Source organism: Gadus chalcogrammus, chromosome 15, assembly GCF_026213295.1.
Source record: "Gadus chalcogrammus isolate NIFS_2021 chromosome 15, NIFS_Gcha_1.0, whole genome shotgun sequence".
NCBI lineage: Eukaryota > Metazoa > Chordata > Actinopteri > Gadiformes > Gadidae > Gadus > Gadus chalcogrammus.
In genome coordinates this window covers 11,505,026-11,523,227 of record NC_079426.1, presented here as the reverse complement: position 1 = coordinate 11,523,227, position 18,202 = coordinate 11,505,026, and the positions used below count along the sequence as shown (strand labels likewise).

The 18,202-nt window shown below is 43.4% G+C and overlaps 1 protein-coding gene across 2 annotated transcripts in view; it reads left to right on the top strand.

Moving 5' to 3' along the window:
- Nucleotides 1–4,527: 4,527 nt before the first annotated feature.
- LOC130404506 (cGMP-dependent protein kinase 1) overlaps nt 4,528–18,202 on the top strand; it is a 71,505-nt gene continuing 57,830 nt past the window's right edge. Inside the window, exons 1-2 of one of the 2 annotated variants that reach the window (XM_056609285.1) lie at nt 4,528–5,044; nt 12,637–12,803. In XM_056609285.1, coding sequence (XP_056465260.1) covers nt 4,788–5,044; nt 12,637–12,803 — 424 coding nt within the window. In that variant the 5' untranslated portion in view covers nt 4,528–4,787. Of the gene's footprint in view, nt 5,045–9,321; nt 9,869–12,636; nt 12,804–18,202 lie in introns of those variants that run through there. The other variant, XM_056609283.1, reaches the window with a different exon arrangement.

Here is an 18,202-nt window from a genome sequence, read left to right as displayed (position 1 = left end):
ATACCACTATTTTATACTGGCCGTGGGCCACTGAGGTCTGATTGGATAAGAGTTCGGACAAAGTTCAGTCAAACTGTTGTCAGTTCGTCCATTCTGTTCACATCCAATGACGAGAAAAATCGACTTGTTTTGTTTTTATGAGTCAACTACTTCCACTCTTCACTTCAAAGAGGCTTACGATAAAAGCATATATTGAGTGACTGTCAATGTAAAAATGTCTACACTTGATAAGGTTGACTTCATTCATCACACAATGACTGATGATACAATGGTATGCTGATTGTTGAGTTTTTCTCTTACGTGTCCATTGGCTGAAGCTCCACATGTTTGGGAGAAAATGACTGTTTCGGCAATCAAGATTGAGAAATGAATTGGAATTTAGTAATTATTTTACTGGTAATTGCCTTTGGGTTTTTGGCTTGGTACTCCTTCAATGGTATCATCATCTTTTCATATAATCACTGGAGACAGCCAGCAATTCAGAGAATTTGGAGAACCTAGAGTCCATTGTGGAGAACCTAGAGTCCTAGAGTCCACAGACTCCTGTCGTTTGGAAGAACTTTAAAAAAAGTGATTGCATTTTTACGTGTCTTTTTTTGTCAGGCTACAGCTCTGAAACAGGTGGTAATGTGTCTGTTTTCCTTAATGAGGCTCATCCACAAACCACCCAACACCGCTAACAGATGTGAACACTACAGGACGGGATTTGTCACACTATCCGAATCACAAGTTACTCATTAGCCATTTAGCAGATTTTCATCCAAAGCGACCTAAAGTGACATTTTTTAATGTACATAAGCCATAAGAGAGAAGGGGGGAGAGAGGAACAGAGACAGTGAGGGCGTGACAAAGAGAGAGAAAGAGCGAGAGAGAGGTCGAGAAACAGAGAAACAGAGACAGATAGATAGATGACTAGAATGAGAGCTTTGAGATTGGACATTGAGAGACAGAGTTTGAGACAGAAATAGTATTAGAGGGAGACATAAAGGGTGATGAAGGCGAAAGGGAGAGGGAGTGAGACATATCATTTGATAGAGGTTGACACTCAGAGGGAGAGCAGGAGAAAAATAGAAGGACAGAGAAAGAGCAGGGTAAAGGAGAGGTGCTGAGAGAGAGAGAGAGAGAGAGAGAGAGAGAGAGAGAGAGAGAGAGAGAGAGAGAGAGAGAGAGAGAGAGAGAGAGAGAGAGAGAGAGAGAGAAATATAGACAGATAAACAGATGAATAGAAGCCCTTTTAATTTAGATGAGAGAGAGACAGGGAGATACGGAGCGTTTGACAGAGGTAGACACAGAGCCAGAGCAAGAGGGAGCCAGAAAGACAGTGAGAGATAGAGAGGGGGGGAGATACAGAGAAAGAAATACGTAGTACCAGACATAGATGACTAGAAGCCCTTTGAATATAGATTAGAGGCAGTGAGAGAAGTTCAGACAGAGATAGACCGATAGATAAGAGAGAGTCAGAGATAGATAAAGGGAAATGGAGGGAAAACCGGGGACGAGAGTGACAGAGGGAGGGAAACAGAGAGATAGAGACGAATGAGTTTGAAAAAGAGACAGAGACAGAGAGAGAGAAAGAGAGATAGAAAACGAGAGTAAGAGAGGGGGGAGAGAGAGGGAGGGGGTGGGGGGGGGGAGAGAGAGAGATAGAGAGCGACGGAGAGACAGATGCCCGCATCGTAAGCACCTCTTCCGGTCGTCTCCCTTGCGGTCTGTACAGATTAGCTCACCTTCCTCCAGCGCCTGGCTCAGCTTTCCTGGACAAGGCGGCCCCGGGGCTTGGGGCCAGCTGCTTCCATAGCTAGCCGGGCTCTAGGAGTGTGTGTGTGTGTGTGTGTGTGTGTGTGTGTGTGTGTGTGTGTGTGTGTGTGCGTGTGTGCGTGTGTGTGCGTGCGTGTGTGCGTGTGTGTGTGTGTGTGTGTGCGTGCGTGCGTGCGTGCGTGCGCGCGCGTGCGTGTGTGCGTGTGTGTGTGTGTGTGTGTGTGTGTGTGTGTGTGTGTTCTGTGTGAAGTACACCATCAGAAGCTACCAGGGGTCAAAGTTGAACAGCACAGGAGGCCCGCCCCCCCCCCCTCCCCCGGGAACCGTAGGGCCCATATTGAGCACTGTTACTGTTAGACGCGCTTAGTTCCCGTATACAAGCTCGCTCGTACATCTGTCACACAGTATGTGTCAGTGTGTGTGTGTGTGTTGTGTGCATTGTGCTTGTGTTGGTTAGTGTTTCGTATGACTATGTGTGTGTGTGCTGTGGGTTCTAATGCAGATCAGTGTGTTTAGTGTGACTGTGCGTGTATGAACGTGTGTGTGTGTGTTTTGTGTGACTTCGTGTCTGTGTGTGTGTGAGTGTGTGTGTGAGGATCCTAAACCTAGTATATTCCTGGGTATACCCATGATATCTATCTATCTCTCTCCCACACACTTTGACTCATTCTATTGCCTCTCTCAACCTCTCCCCTCTCTCTCCCTTTCTGTGATTGTGTGTGTGCGTCTGTGTAAGTGTGTGTGTGTGTGTGTGTGTGTGTGTGTGTGTGTGTGTGTGTGTGTGTGTGTGTGTGTGTGTGTGTGTGTGTGTGTGTGCATGTGTTACAGGAAAACAATGACTAATGTCTGGCCCCTGCTCTTCCGTAAGTTGATCTATCCCTGAGGTGGGCGAGAGGGCATTGTGTCTCTCTCTCTCTCTCTCTCTCTCTCTCTCTCTCTCTCTCTCTCTCTCTCTCTCTCTCTCTCTCTCTCTCTCTCTCTCTCTCTCTCCATAAATCTCACTTTCTCTCGCTATCTCTCTACAAACCCCTGTGAAATATACCAATATCATTTATTGCAGTGTGGGCAGAATTACCTCACCAAGCACATATACAGTGACTCACTCCAACAGGGACTATTACACCCAATTAAGGCCATCAGCATCTACAGGATAGCTTGATCCACCCAGGTGAACTCACACTTTACTCGTCCACTAAAGCCAAAAGAAAAACGATGTGCCCGATATCCCACAAACTGCTAACTAAACATAGGCTAAAACCCAAACTGGTGCTGCTACATTCCTGCTGAATGCAAATACAGGGAGAAAAAAAGAAAAGCATAATGAAAGGCTTCGTTTGAGAAAGCCCTGTCGGGTCATTGCAGAGTTAAGGTCACGGCTAGGATGATATGGCTATGTAAATAATCAGAGTATAGATAGGATTTTAATGTGTTTTTAAAATTTGAACTCTATAGGAAAGAACATGTAAACGAGTTTGCGTAGTTGGACACTGATTATGCACTGATTCTATTTTAAGACCTCACCATGTTCAATGTTTACAACGTTACAAGAGAATGAAACTTAATTTCACTTTCCTCATTTACCAGCCATCCCACGGAGATGCAGATAAAGCAAATGGGGCAGTGCTTGAGGAAGAGGATTTGGCAGCGAGTGATGAATGAATCCTCGAGAAAAAACAATAGCTAGAAGCACTAGGAGTACTACCTGTCCATTGTAAAAGTGGGTAAACTATCACCACATATACATATTGTTGATAACTTGGGATATCTAAAAATACAGGAAGACACTGAATTGTTCTGAAAGCACTGTCCACTGTTAAAGTGGGTAGACTATCCACAACATGCTGGGTAATAATATCTAAAGATAGCAAATTATTCAAAATATATACTGTGTAGGCTATCACACATATAATATTTCACATAAGTGACTGTCAAAACAGAAGGAAAGAGATAATGAGGCATACAAATGTGTACACGGTGGTTTGTGCCAGGCAGAACCACTGACACACACTGACTAAATGTGACAGGGGGGCATACTCGGAACTAGGCCCGTTGACGAATGAAAACCCAACTGGTCTATTTTTAACCCTGAATCTTAATGAGGAATAGTCCCCTCGTGTCTCTTTCCCCTGAAGTTATATTAAGGGCACTGAATACAGATTGGATGTTCATGCATTGTAGTCTAATGGTAATTACTACCAAGGAATTGGTTTGGAATTTTAAAGTCTGTGATCAACTTTACTGTGTGTGCTGTGCTATTCACATCGATTCCATGTATATCCAATTCACGTTAAGCCCAATCTCCACTGAACTGAATTGCCTATACACATTGTTCCTATTGATTTTAGTGATATGTCAACAGTAGCTTAAATTAAACTAGGTCAGGTTAGGTACTTTACAGTTCCGCGCTAATGCATGACTTAACTTGTTCGGTTTGTTTTGCCTGAGGATCCCAACACGACCCACAAATGGCAGCAATGAGGATGGACATGTTAACTGTGTCGAGACTGCAAGCGCGCTCCCCCGTGGTCGGAGCCTCGCTACTCCATCCGCAGCCTTGAGTCTATCTGTGATGGTAAAAATAGTTGACAGAGCAACAAATATTTGGCTGCTGGTGTATTATTGCAGGGCAGAGAGGGCGGTATTTGTGTAGCCTCGGCCATTCCTCGATGCTTTCGTCCACTTGCGCCGTGCGCCCATTGAAGGGAAACGCGCTGTTGTAATTGGTTTCTCAATGAGGGATCGTCCTCAGCTCCCCGGAGGATCAGTGGACTGAAGCGCCCAGCGGATCTATCAGCCGTCGGCTCTCTCCCTCTGAATAGTAACCGGGTTTAGCCTCAGTTTTCTCAGGGCGTTCACAGATATTCAGGTTGTTGTATTACGGATGAAAGAGGGGGATCGTTAAAGACACCGGACATTTTTGCCAACGCGTTTCCAGGACCATTTCCCTTCCAACCTGTTCGACTATCGGGAGTTGTGGCGTCCTCGGAAGGAGCTTTGCTGCAAAGTTTGAGCGAGGAGAGGATAACACAATGAGCGACCTCGAGGAGGACTTTGCCAAGATCTTGTTGCTGAAGGAGGAGAGGATACGAGACTTGGAGAGGCGACTGGCGGACAGGGACGATGAGATTCAAGAATTGAAAAGAAAATTGCACAAATGTCAGTCCGTGTTGCCCAGCGCCCAACTTCTCGGACCGCGGACTCGAAGGGCGCAGGGCATCTCTGCGGAGCCCCAGACGCACCAAGACCTCTCCAGACAACCTTTTAGGAAATATCCCAAGTCGGACTGGTAAGACACTTATCATCACTGATGCGAGCCAGTGTTACCTTATATTATTTGAAAGGTGGAAGGGTAGGTGGGTGAGTAGGGAGGGGACACTGCACGCTTTACATCCACACATTGAAATACACGTTGAGATGCACGTGTGTGTGCCTGCTAATGCGCTCCACATTCCAAAAGAAACCACAATGTTTTGAACTACTCAAAGTCAATTGCACAACCCCACCCCCCGAAAAACCCGCGTTTCCATCCCTGGTCCTGCAGCAGTCGAAGGGGTGAGGATGCTTCCATGAATGGGTTGCGTGATCATCCTGAGAGCCGGTGACGCAGCTCCGAGAAGGGCCTGAGAAAGAGGTCCTAATTGATCGGATCCATCAGGGCTGGTCCCCCGGGACGGGGAGGGGAGGAAGTACGATGCATTATTGGCTTTTAGTAGCTCGACGCTGCGCGCCCGGAGTGCATGTCTGAGGATATTTAATACTCCATTAGAAAACGCTTTGTTGGACCATATGCTTCCTTCATCGTCATCACCTTTTTGGTGCTTCACGTTATGCCTTCAAAATGTATACATACACACCATAATTTAAAAATATACACTTATTGTGTGTTACGTGCTTGGTGCTTGATAGGTTCATACAATTTGTCTATGAACTCACGCACACACTCTCGACTCACACACACGCACTCACGCCGGCAGACACGCGCGCAAATACACGCACACACATACGAACACACAACCCTCTCATTCATTCTCTCACTCTTCAAGTTGAAAGCTCTCCAACTCTTTCAATCTTCAGACAACTGGCAGATTTGCTCATTATGTTAATATGCCCTGTGCACAAAAACAGCACAATGGGCGTGCCAACATTAATTAGGGCCTGATTGATATTATTCTTAAGTTGTCGATGCAATTTCCTGATTTCATTAGAGCTGATGAAGCTGTAGAAATGAAATAATCGACTTTGTCATTAACCACTGTGCCATGATAACCGGCAGGTCACTGTGGCCTGGTCACATGCACACACACACAAACACTAACACACACACACACACACACACACACACACACACACACACACACACACACACACACACACACACACACACACACACACACACACACACACACACACACACACACACACACACACACACACACACACACACACACAAACATACATTCACGTTCACACAGCAGGCATTCAGACACTGAGTATAAGTATTGTGTCCCTCCCTATGTCAGACACTCACTGACATTGAATCACATATAGTGATCACAGAGACAAAGACACATTTAGAAATGTAACACAAAGTAATAATTTATTTGTGTGGTCAGTAGTTTAGAATGTGGCCCCTCTTTGGGCCCCCCTGGCCCTTGGGCAAAGTGGTGTGTAAAGGGATCCACCAATCCTTTGATGGAATTAGATGACGAGAACAAGGATGATGGCTGAATGAAGAAGGATGAATGGATGACCGAGGTCCATTGACAGATACAGGGTGTATCTGTGCATGCCTTTGTGTGTGAGGGTGTGCGTGAGGGTGTGCGTGTGTGACTGAGTGTGTGTGTGTGTGTGTGCAGGGGGTGCAGAATTCAGCGTTGATTTGTTTGTGCCTGTGTAGAATATAAATACCTAATATATTCACTAATACTGTGACAGCATCAGCATTGCTCGTGTGTCCTGAGCAGACAACCTTGCATGACTAATTGCACATAACGAATGGGCAATACTACATTCACAGGGAAAATGAGAAAAGCATGAGAAATACCTCAAGGGATGAGCTATGGTTATCCAGACACAAGGGAACTGATCTAAGGCAGGTAGCCTTCAGGAACCTGCCTTCCTGTGTTCTTTACCTGGGTGGCTTTAGGATCCTACCCTCCTGATTTCTGAACCTGGGGGGCTTCAGGATCCTGCCCCTTGGTTCTGTACAAGGGGGCTTCAGGATCCTGCCCTCCTATGTGGTCGGTACCTGGGGGCCTTCAGGATCCTGGGGTGATGGAAGATGGTTTGACCCCAATTAGTGTCAGAGCATGGCACCAGTCTGCCCCCCCCTGAGCACCACCAGCGCCTCGACTCTACCCCCACCCCAACCCCCAGCCCACTCATCGCATTACCAAAGCATGGTGCATGGGATCTTGTTTCCATCGATCGGCGTAGGAAAAGGCTGAGCTGGATGGCGAGAGGTGAAATATAAAGCCCGGTGTCTCCGGTCCAGAGGTGGCCTGAAGGGCAGTGGTGGGCGGGGCTTATGGGGGAATGGGTCTGAGGACTACAGAGAACGCACATATCCGGGATAGTTTAATTAAGCACTGTGGCAGTGGGCACGCAGGAAGTTACCTGTTTTAACTGTGTAGTGGCATCGCCTAAACCTTGGGTGTCGGTGACTGTGTTCTTTTATTTTTTATCGAAACGAGGACATGCTGAATGACTCTGCGTTTTTGTGATCAGTGTTAGCATGATGCTAATGCTATTTTTTAAACTGTTTTTGAAGCTACAGTTGTTTGGCAAGTGGAGGGTTACTATTCAGGCATAGAGCAGAGACCTTTATAAGAAAAAATATTTTAGAAGCTCAATATATATTTTTTCGCCTTTACATCCCTACAGCAATCATCACATCATTATCATGTCCAGGCTGTTGCAGGCCGGTAATAAGCCCGTCCATCCAAATGGATTGCCTTCCTTTCTGTCTGCCTACGTACCTGGCTACCTGCTCTGCCTGCTCTTTGCCTATGATCAGTCTTCCACAGGGCCAGACAGACCTATTGCTAAAGCTAAAGAGTGAGTGAGGAAGGGGGAGTAAGCTCAAAATCTATCTTATTCTTGCTATTTTTTCCAAATTGCCTATAGCTTTAATGAGCAAGTAGGTGTGTTAGGCATCTTGCTCAAGGATGCTTGTATAATTGGGACATTGGGGTTCGAAACCAGAACCTCTTGGCTGGGAGTCCCATCAACACAAAACGAACCAGATCCCGCTGTACAGTTTATTTCCGTGATAGCTGGAGCAGCCACTGAATGCCTTTCTGCCATAATGCCTTGAATTCCTGTGCACACGCCGGCGGTGGCGTCAACCCTCTTGTGATTTAGGGGTTAAATGCCTTGCTAAAGGGAATGTCGGCATTGTCATCCGTGTTGCACATGCGACGAATCCCCACCCATATTTCTCCCTTTCTCATTGTGATTTTGCATTGCTCATTGTTTTCTGTTACATTTCACTCATATCATTAATTTCTAGCGAGGATGACGGTGATAATGGTGATATCCCCGTTTATAGCAGTAAACTATGTATAGCAATCCTTTGCATAAAATTGTTTGTATAATTGCATTTTCGAATTATAGTATTTCATGCAATGATAATTAGAACATGTAGTGTTGTTTGCAAGTGCTGCGAACACACAGAAAGGGCTCTTGGTAGGGTGACGAAAATCTTGTATCATATTGTACCACTAGAGGGCACCTGTGATCTTTCAGAGAGTGTTTTGATAAAAACACCCTTTGTTGAGATTAATAATTGGCAATGGCTACCACTTCAGAAAAGTTATGGTTGGTTTTCGTTTTCAAGAAGATTTGTCGAGGGAGTTTTTGTCTTTAAGCGCTCGATCCCTTCACCTTTAACTGATGTTAACTGCTAATATAACGCACACCTGTAATCGGCCCATTGTATTTGGCAGGTTTCAGGACAGAGACACATGGCTTATTTCTAGGGTTTAATACGGCCGTTTCTATAGGTCTATCGATCCACAAATGCAAATCGCTTATAGGACAATGTCAATGCCATCTTTTTTTTCTTTTGCTGTTTATAATTATCTTTGTTTTGAAGGAAAAATGTGTCCGTTCATTAAGTTTTCTTCAGCATTATTATTAATGTTTAATAAAAAAAAATAGAATAGGCTAGGCCTAATCAAAGTATCCTTTTGCGATATGAGGGTTCATTTAACCTAAATTAACTCCAGTACCAATTTGTTTTCATTGTATTTCATCTATTCCTTGAAGCGCGAAGAGCGAACCAGGCGAGGTATTGCGATGTGATGACATGGTACCCGGAGCGATGTGTTTCTGATAGGCCATTATAATTTTTTTTCTCTCTTGTTTGATTCGGTGAGAACATCGTTTTTTTCTCACTCCCTCAGACTGCATTATACTGCCGTTTCCTGCAGGCGCCCTTGTTGCGCCATTGCCTTCTCTCTCAGGGTCGCCTCTTGACGCACATGGGGAGGACGCTCCTCAGATGCTGCGCAGCCGAGGGAGACTTGTTTAAAAAAAAAAAAAAAAAGGAGGCAAGGAGAAGGGAAACTTCCTTGGGTACGGCTAACATCGGCGTTTTTTAGTGCAGTCGAAAATACGCGCGGGGAGCCACGCGAGGAATTCCGTTACGAAAAAGGCTGGTTGTGTCGTTGCGATCTGTTCATGCCTGATAAAGTATCCTGGCGGAAAAGGTCGAGGGGAGAGGATCAAGAGTGGACGGAAGAGCGCCTAGGATAAAGTTATTCCGGACCACTGCACACACGGCGTCGCTTACCCAGAGCGAGATGGGCACCTTGCGCGACCTCCAGTACGCGCTCCAGGAGAAAATCGAGGAGCTGCGGCAGCGAGACGCGCTCATCGACGAGCTTGAACTAGAGCTCGACCAGAAAGACGAGCTCATCCAGAGGCTACAGACTGAACTAGACAAATACCGCTCTGTTATCAAACCGGCCACCCAACAGGTCCACAAACAGACCGAGTTGCACGAGCAGCAGCGAACCAAGAGACAGGCGATCTCGGCGGAACCCACAGCCTTCGACATTCATGACCTCAGCCAAGTCACCCTCCCTTTCTACCCCAAAAGCCCGAAGTAGGTTTAATTAAAGTAGCTATAATTAGGCCTTGTAGTTAGCCTCAATCTGCTGTAAGCATTTTCGTCTTGTATGTCGCATCAGGTAGGATAAGGCACCTTTAGCACACAATAAATGTTTTCTGTCTGTCAACTCTAGCTCTAACTTGAGCTACTAAGAAAGCACCATATAGGATACACTTAGTTTGTATATAGAGAAACAGCAAGTCAAAGTGAAGAAAGAGGAAATACATTACTGTGGTGTGCTTGTTTGCCGGTGTGTGTGTGAGTGTGTGTGTGTGTGTGTGTGTGTGTGTGTGTGTGTGTGTGTGTGTGTGTGTGTGTGTGTGTGTGTGTGTGTGTGTGTGCGCGTGCGTGCGTGCGTGTGTTTGTATGTGCGTGTGTGGGTCTGAAAGCTGAAAGTGACATATTGCATCGGTATTGCCGATAAGACTTCATAAGCGTACAAAACCAAGCATTATTTTCCCATTGAAGGTTATGCGTTACAAACTTCTAAATGTAGACTGTCTATATCTGTATCTGTCTTTCCCCTCCCGCTGTCAAAAGTGTTGTAGTAGAGGTCAAATCTTTGTGTTTGTTGATCTCTGCAAAATATATCATTTCTCATTCTGACCCTGCGGTGCAGGGATATCATAAAACGATAGGCTGCGATGATTATCTCTTTGCCTAGACGTCCTTAATGCCTCATTCTGACAGGAGAGTGTTCCACAGGCTTTTAGCTGAACTCTGATATCTGCCAGATATCTATGTCACTGACCAGTATGTTTAGCCCCAAATGGCATCTCTTCTGTGTTTTACAACCACTAGTGGAATGGGTTGTCGTGGGCCATTGCCGTTTTCGTAATCCTTGTGCTTTGGAAGTATAAATATATTTGGAAAGGTTTTATGTTATTTTTACATGCAAATGAAATAATGCTATTCATAACTCCATGAAGTGCAAATAAGGGTTTGTAATGACTGGGCCAAAAATGCAATCACCATTACATGCAAAGTCTGATTGAGGTATTTTGGAGAAAAAAAGAAATGGTTATACCTTTTAGATGACTAAACATGTAAACCACCTTGTCACTTACCAGCAATATTTCTCAAACTCTGGCCGTATCTATTTCAAAAGGGATTAACAAAGAAGTTCAGGAAAGTTCAGCACACACTTTCGATCTTCTTTCTTTCTTTCTCTCTCTCTCTCTCTCTCTCTCTCTCTCTCTCTCTCTCTCTCTCTCTCTCTCTCTCTCTCTCTCTCTCTCTCTCTCTCTCTCTCTCTCTCTCCCCCCCTCCCTCCCTCTCTCTCTCTCTCTCTCTCTCTCTCTCTCTCTCTCTCTCTCTCTCTCTCTCTCTCTCTCTCTCTCTCTCTCTCTCTCTCTCTCTCTCTCTCCCCCCTCCCTCCCTCCCTCTCTCTCTCTCTCTCTCTCTCTCTCTCTCTCTCTCTCTCTCTCTCTCTCTCTCTCTCTCCAATTTCCTGAGCCTCTTCCTCTATCTCTTCTCTTCCTCTTCTATTTTTTCCACTCTAAAAGTGCATATTTTCTCCTTTTAAGGAGAGCTCCACTCTTGCAGTCCCCAAAGTTCGACTAGCAAATCAAGGCAAATATATCTTCCCTCACAATGGACTGGAAGACTGATGTTATTGCAAAGTGCTGCTCTGCCTGTATAGACAACTAGGGAGGCTTGGTAAGGGGCCCCGCTGGCTAGTCATGGGGGCCCCGGGCACTTTGGGTCCCCCCCATGACTCCCATTTGCTGGGGGCACAGAAAACCCCCTTTTGCCAGGGTGAATGAAAGCGGGAGCTAGTTGTTGTTATTTAAACTATATCTACATATCGTATCATATAACTACACCATTAATAATAAAATAATAAAAGTGTTGACCGTGTCTTTCATATCCCTGTAGCTACTCCCTCCTGTTTAGCTCTTTTCTTTTTTTAGAAAGTTGGTTTTTCAGCACTTGGAACGTTTAGGTCGGTACGCACATTTTAAGTGAATGCATTAGGTTGGTTATTCTCAGCCTCACTTGTAAGTCATTTTAGATAAAAGCGTCTGACTTCATGGAGATAGATGTAAACCCTATCAGGAACCGGGTAAAGTCAGTGGGAGATGAGGGAAACTTTTTTCTTTTACTATTGTTTCTTTTTTTGTTGGATGGTGTGAAGCAAATTCTCTTTCTTTTACCTTCCCTTCCCTTCCCCAAATAGATGAGTGAATGTAATCTCTCTTGATAGTTGGAATCAAGTCATGTAGTAGGTCTGGTACATTGTGTTATTCCCTAGCCTTGATACATGTCCTTATCTTTTTCTATTCCGTACAGTTCACTGATGTCTCTCCCAAACAAATTATTATTTCTTATTTCTGGTTATTTCTGGTTCACCTATAAATAAACTTTTCCATCAATTCATTCATTTATTCAATTCATGGACCTGTAAGGGTGGATCGAGAATACTAATAAATCATCCTCAGGACCTGCTCATTGTCACCATATCTCTCAAGATATTCATAGAAATCGTATTCAATTCCAAAATAGAGTAGGCGTTTACAAGATTGGACAACAGCATTTCTTTATGTCTTTCATCAGCTTCTCTATGTCCATGAAGGTCACTCCGACAATCACAGCATTCCTCAAATTGAATACCAAAACGTGTTAGGTGTATACAAGACTACAATATATTAGAATCTCTTTTTTTTTTGTGTTTCCCTTAAAAACATATCCATCCATCCATTCCATCCATTATTCATTCATATATTAATTCATCATTCATTCATTTATGCATCTTCCTCCAGGTCCAAGGACCTGATCAAGGAGGCCATCCTGGACAATGACTTCATGAAGAACCTGGAGCTGTCCCAGATCCAGGAGATTGTGGACTGCATGTACCCCGTGGAGTATGGCAAGGACTCATGCATCATCAAGGAAGGGGACGTGGGCTCCCTGGTCTATGTCATGGAAGGTAGGATGACTCTTCACAACTCTCTGCTGCATGTTTGTCCTCAGTTGTGGATTCCATTTGTGTTGGGATCCAACACCAATGAGATTCAAAGAGTTCAAAAAGTAAATATGGGATAATTAATAATGTGACTCATAATCATATCTCTCTTTCTTTCTCCTACTATCTCATTCTCCCTCTCACCTTCCCCACCCCCTCCTATTTCTCACTCTCTGTATCAACTTTTTAATCTTTTTGGGTGACATTAAATTGAAGGGGGGAAATTATGCATTATGGACATGTTTCAAAAGCTTCTAATGCCGAGGCCCATTTTGTTGACAGCCACAAAAAATTATGGCTCAGGAAGCCTCTTCACCTCACATATTTTGGTCCTCAATAATCGTTTTAAGATGGAGGAGGAAGAATAATGGTTTTAGGAGGGAACAACACACCCAAAAGAAGTCCCTTAATGGGTTGTGTTTTCTTGCAATTTTTTTATTTTTAAACTCTTTTTAATTTTGGAATAGTGTACTAGGAGTATTAACTGGAGAAATTGCGTCAACCGTTTGTGACAGATTCAATGTCAACAAATTCCTATGGCAAACGGGCAGACTAGTGGAGTGATGACTGCAGGAATTTGTAAGCAGAACCAGAAGGGTTTGACAGATGCTTTTGCATTAACAGCCAAGGATATGGTCGGGGAGCAGTGAGTGCTCCAAGACATGGTCAAGCTATTTCAAATCAACACACTACTCAGACTAAATTTAGTCTATGATCTCAATTTATGTCTCCAGTAAGGCGTTGTGTGAAACCCCCAGGCAGTTATAGAGAAACAAACTTGAGGATTTTCGCTCCCTTATGTATACAAATAAAAAATATTACGTCATTATCTACTTTTATTTTTTGTTCTGTGTTTTCTCCAGTAATTTTAACATTGTTTTAATTGGGAGAAGGGGTGTAACAGCTTAGTATCAAGCTCAACAATCAAATTTAGCTCTCTAAAACCAATAATTGCTCACATAAATGTGGAAAATCTCTCCAGCATACTAAAAAAATCATATTAATATTTAGTAGGACGTATGCGGTTGGCTGATGCTTTAATCCACACTTACTAACTGTTAGGGGTTTGAGACATTTGGGATCAAACACGTACATTTTGGCTAGGAGTCAAGCAACCTAAGCATTAGACCATCCTGCCCCAGTAACTTGAAGGAAACATGATAATCCATGATGTCATCTAAATTACTTAATTACTCAAATACAACATATTGAAACGTAACCGATGATGCATTACAGTTATTTTCACCACTCCTCCTCCTGTGATCATCTGAATTCCCATTTGACACATTTGGATGACTGGTTCTGATTGGATATACTTTCCTAAAAATGTCAGGGCCCATCCCTTTTGTCTTAGTTTTGAATTAAATGGCATTAAACATCAGGTACTAAGAAAAGGCGGCCGCCAGCCCCTACAGCCACATGCGTTGTACAGTGACACACACAAAACTCTATTAAAGAAGACAGGAAGTAATATTTACTTTAATTCAAGAAAATGTGAAGGGTAAAGAACACGGTTGTGACATGTGAAATGAGAAGATCCTCTTGGAAGACAAGGTGTATGAGATTCTGACAGTGAGCGGGGATGGGGAGGGGTTATGGCCGAAACTTCGTCGCTTAAGTATTACCAGTATGCTCGGTTGGAATGTCATGTCACTCACTTACACTAATTCACATCAACACAAATCAGTTGGTGAGGGGCCATTGTATGACTTTCCATTTCATGTTGCCTTTAACAACACACCCATACTTGCACACATATACATGCTCACACACACACAAATGCATGCATCTACACTCACACAAACACACACACACCCACACACACACACACACACGAACACACACACACACACACACACACACACACACACACACACACACACACACACACACACACACACACACACACACACACACACACACACACACACACACACACCACACACACACACGCACACACACACACACACTGCATTTCTCGTATAGAGTAATTGCGTTAAATGTGTTACTGTGATAAGCAAATGCCAGGACACCATAAATGGATTAATCGTACAGCACTACAGGGCTCTTTGGAAACAGATGTGTATCTGGAATATAAAGAATTGTCTAGGGGGCATTGTGTCTTGGTTTCCTCAACTGTGACAGAGCAAGGAGCTTGGTTCAAGTAGGGCTACCCTTCTCTCTCAGTTTGAGACAATTCCCTTTGGGAATTAAATGAATCTTTTTGCAGAAATTGTTTAAAATATTAATAAAGGATAGGATGGTTGGTGCTTTCCATCTAACCATCATAATATTCATACTCATACTCATACCCTCTTTTCTTATTTTCTCTTTGAACCCGGTTCTATCGATCTTGTATCTAATCCTCTCAATACTCGTGCAATTCAAACAAAAATAAATTTCCTTGACATGGCGTGTTAATTGTAAGCGTTGGCAGACACCAGCTTCTGATAAACCTGACAAGTCTTCGCAGGGATCAGCCTTCTCTTTCCACAACGTTATACCTCACGTGGAGATAAGGTAATGCAGGAATTATATCAACTGTCAATTCACAGTGACAGGGATTTCTACGATGGTCGGATAAGATTCATGGGATTTTTTACATGAAGAATCTCTCTCTCTCTCTCTCTCTCTCTCTCTCTCTCTCTCTCTCTCTCTCTCTCTCTCTCTCTCTCTCTCTCTCTCTCTCTCTCTCTCGCTCTCTCTCTCTCTTTTTTTCTCTTTTTCTCTCTCTCTATATATATTTACATATGCTGTCTATGAATCAATATATTGATATACTATTTCCCCTACGTACTGTCTAGTAATCATTAACAGTTTGATGACAATGAAATAAAAAGATAATAAAAAGTAACAGATACTCTTACTCCAGACTAGTTGGCCGAATCAGATTTTCAAACAAACTGAGAAGGATTACATTTGTTCTCTGCGATCACAACACCTCAGCACTGATACAAGCACCACGCTCCCTTCAGCAGCGCTGCCGAAGAACAAATAGAAGAAGAGTCGGGCAAGTTGGTGCCCTACATGCCTGCTCTGATCCAGTGTCGGGGGAGGGCGATTTCGAAGCATGAACTTTTAATTCTGACTTGGCAGATACCCCCCCCCCCCCCCCCGGCCCCCCCCGAGACAGAAACCGAGAGGTGCCGGGGAGAATGTGCTCGGTGGCTCAGCTATGTGCCGGCGCAGGCTGACAGGATTTTCAAGGAATAAGAAGAAGGGCAGAACATAATTCTGACTCTTCTCCTCCTCAAACTTGACGGGATCGCCTTGCATCTATCTCGCGACATGGCTTGGCTGTATTGACTTTGGGGCAGATGGGGAGTCGCTCTGTGAAATATTCAGTGATATGAATCTGATTCAAGACTTTATTTATTTTTCTGCACAATTTTAGACATGCAGGGTCTCTGTGTCTATCTCTCTGTCGATGACTAACCCTAACCCTAACTTGCGAATAACATTTCGGAAATATTCAATTTCCAGATAATGATTTAATTTGTAGGTACTTTATGTTCTTACATTATAAAAGATGTGTAATTTATTGCGTTGCAACAAAACATTTAGCTTATAATAAAGCACAAATATTCCAAAATATCCCACCCTTATTGGAGACATTCAGCACAAAAGTCTGCATATTCCAGTGTCCTTGTAGATGACATAGATCCCTTCCTCACACACTCTGATTGCTAAGGAGACAATAGACCCCCCTCCCCGCCCCCCATATGTCCCCATGGTGATGTAGCCCGTTTTTGATTGGCTGGGTCCTCCTTTCATATACGGCTCACACAGGTGGCTAATTATGATGAGTCGCATAATCACATTTTATTATTGTCAAGTGTTTCAACTTCATTGTTTTACGTCTCATCTCTGAAATTATACTGAACATTCGCAGACTCGTTGTAGGTGGTGGGTAACATTTATTTAAACAATGCTCCTGATAACTAATGGCTTAGGTAAAATACAGCCATGAGACTTTCCTTCATACTCAGATCATAGCTAGAATAACCACCGCTTCACCTGTTGGATGAAGTGTTGATGAAGAGCCATTACTATTGGAGATTACTGCAGAGCTATTCATACAAGTGTGTAGATAGGTGTATAGTATGTGTTGTGACATTACGTTTGATTCAGTAGATTACCCCATATTCAATGAGATTAGATATGATAGTATTCAGTCATTGCACGCTATGAATGCAATCTGCCCTCGCATTGGTTTCATGTATTCCATTTTGGTCAAACATTAATGTTGTGAAGCAGCAAATCAGAAAATTCCATGTCAACAGCAGACTTTTATTTTGTAAATAATTCTGCTGTATGTTTTTTATAGATATACAGTTAAGAAAGGTGGAAAATGGAAATGCAAGGAAAGGTCTTGGGAAATGGAATCATGTAGGCCTACAGCTTGAACACAATACAAGGACATTTTACTGAGGTCTGCATTCACTAGCAATGTACGGACAGGATAATACCAAAATAGCAATAGAAAATAAATATATAATGAGTAAAATCAGATAATTTAACTCAGCAACCATCCACTGATTGCCAGAACAGTTTTGATTGCTGGTGCACTGCGTTCTGAGCTATCCAGGCCATCTTATCAAGGTCGTTTTAACACAATACCTGAGGGATTTCGATTTTTCAGATGAAGATGACGGAGAGAGCGGAAGGATCTCCACTATACACCGAAAATTGTATAGGATGATTTAGTTGATTAATTTGTTATCTGGACATCTACAAATATACTTCAAAATTGATTCGTTCATGTTTTATATTTGCAACAAAAGAGCTGCTTTTATATTTTGCCTCCATGCCTGCTGCGGTCACACTGTGACCCACCAGTATCTTACTCAACAGGTGTTCATATTGATTCAGTACATGTAAGACCCTCATCCTATGTTAAACTAATCAGTGAATACGTGGAATGGATCTGTTTGTTTGAGGCATGTTTTATTCATGTTGTAATCCTCTTTGGATTGTGTGTCACGGCAACATACATCACACAGTGAGCAATAAGATCTCTGATAAACTCTGCCATATGTTCACCTGTTCAGATGACCCGCTCGCTATCCACAACAATGGCATCTGCAAACCAATGGTTGACCAAAGCATAATGGTCAGCCATTTTCGATCAATATTCAATTGACCAAAGAGAAACAACTGCATAAAATAGAAAAATGTGTAGTTAGTAACCCCATCCTCATCAACATCTTCCTCATCATAATTAATGCCAATGTTATCGACAATGACACGACAATGACACTAATCAGAAAAGGAGATTGACAAAGTGATTTTTGAAAAATGGTTGCATTTCGTTGTTGCGTGGCAACCTATAAATGCAGGTCCTGATGTATTCCTGGGGGTCT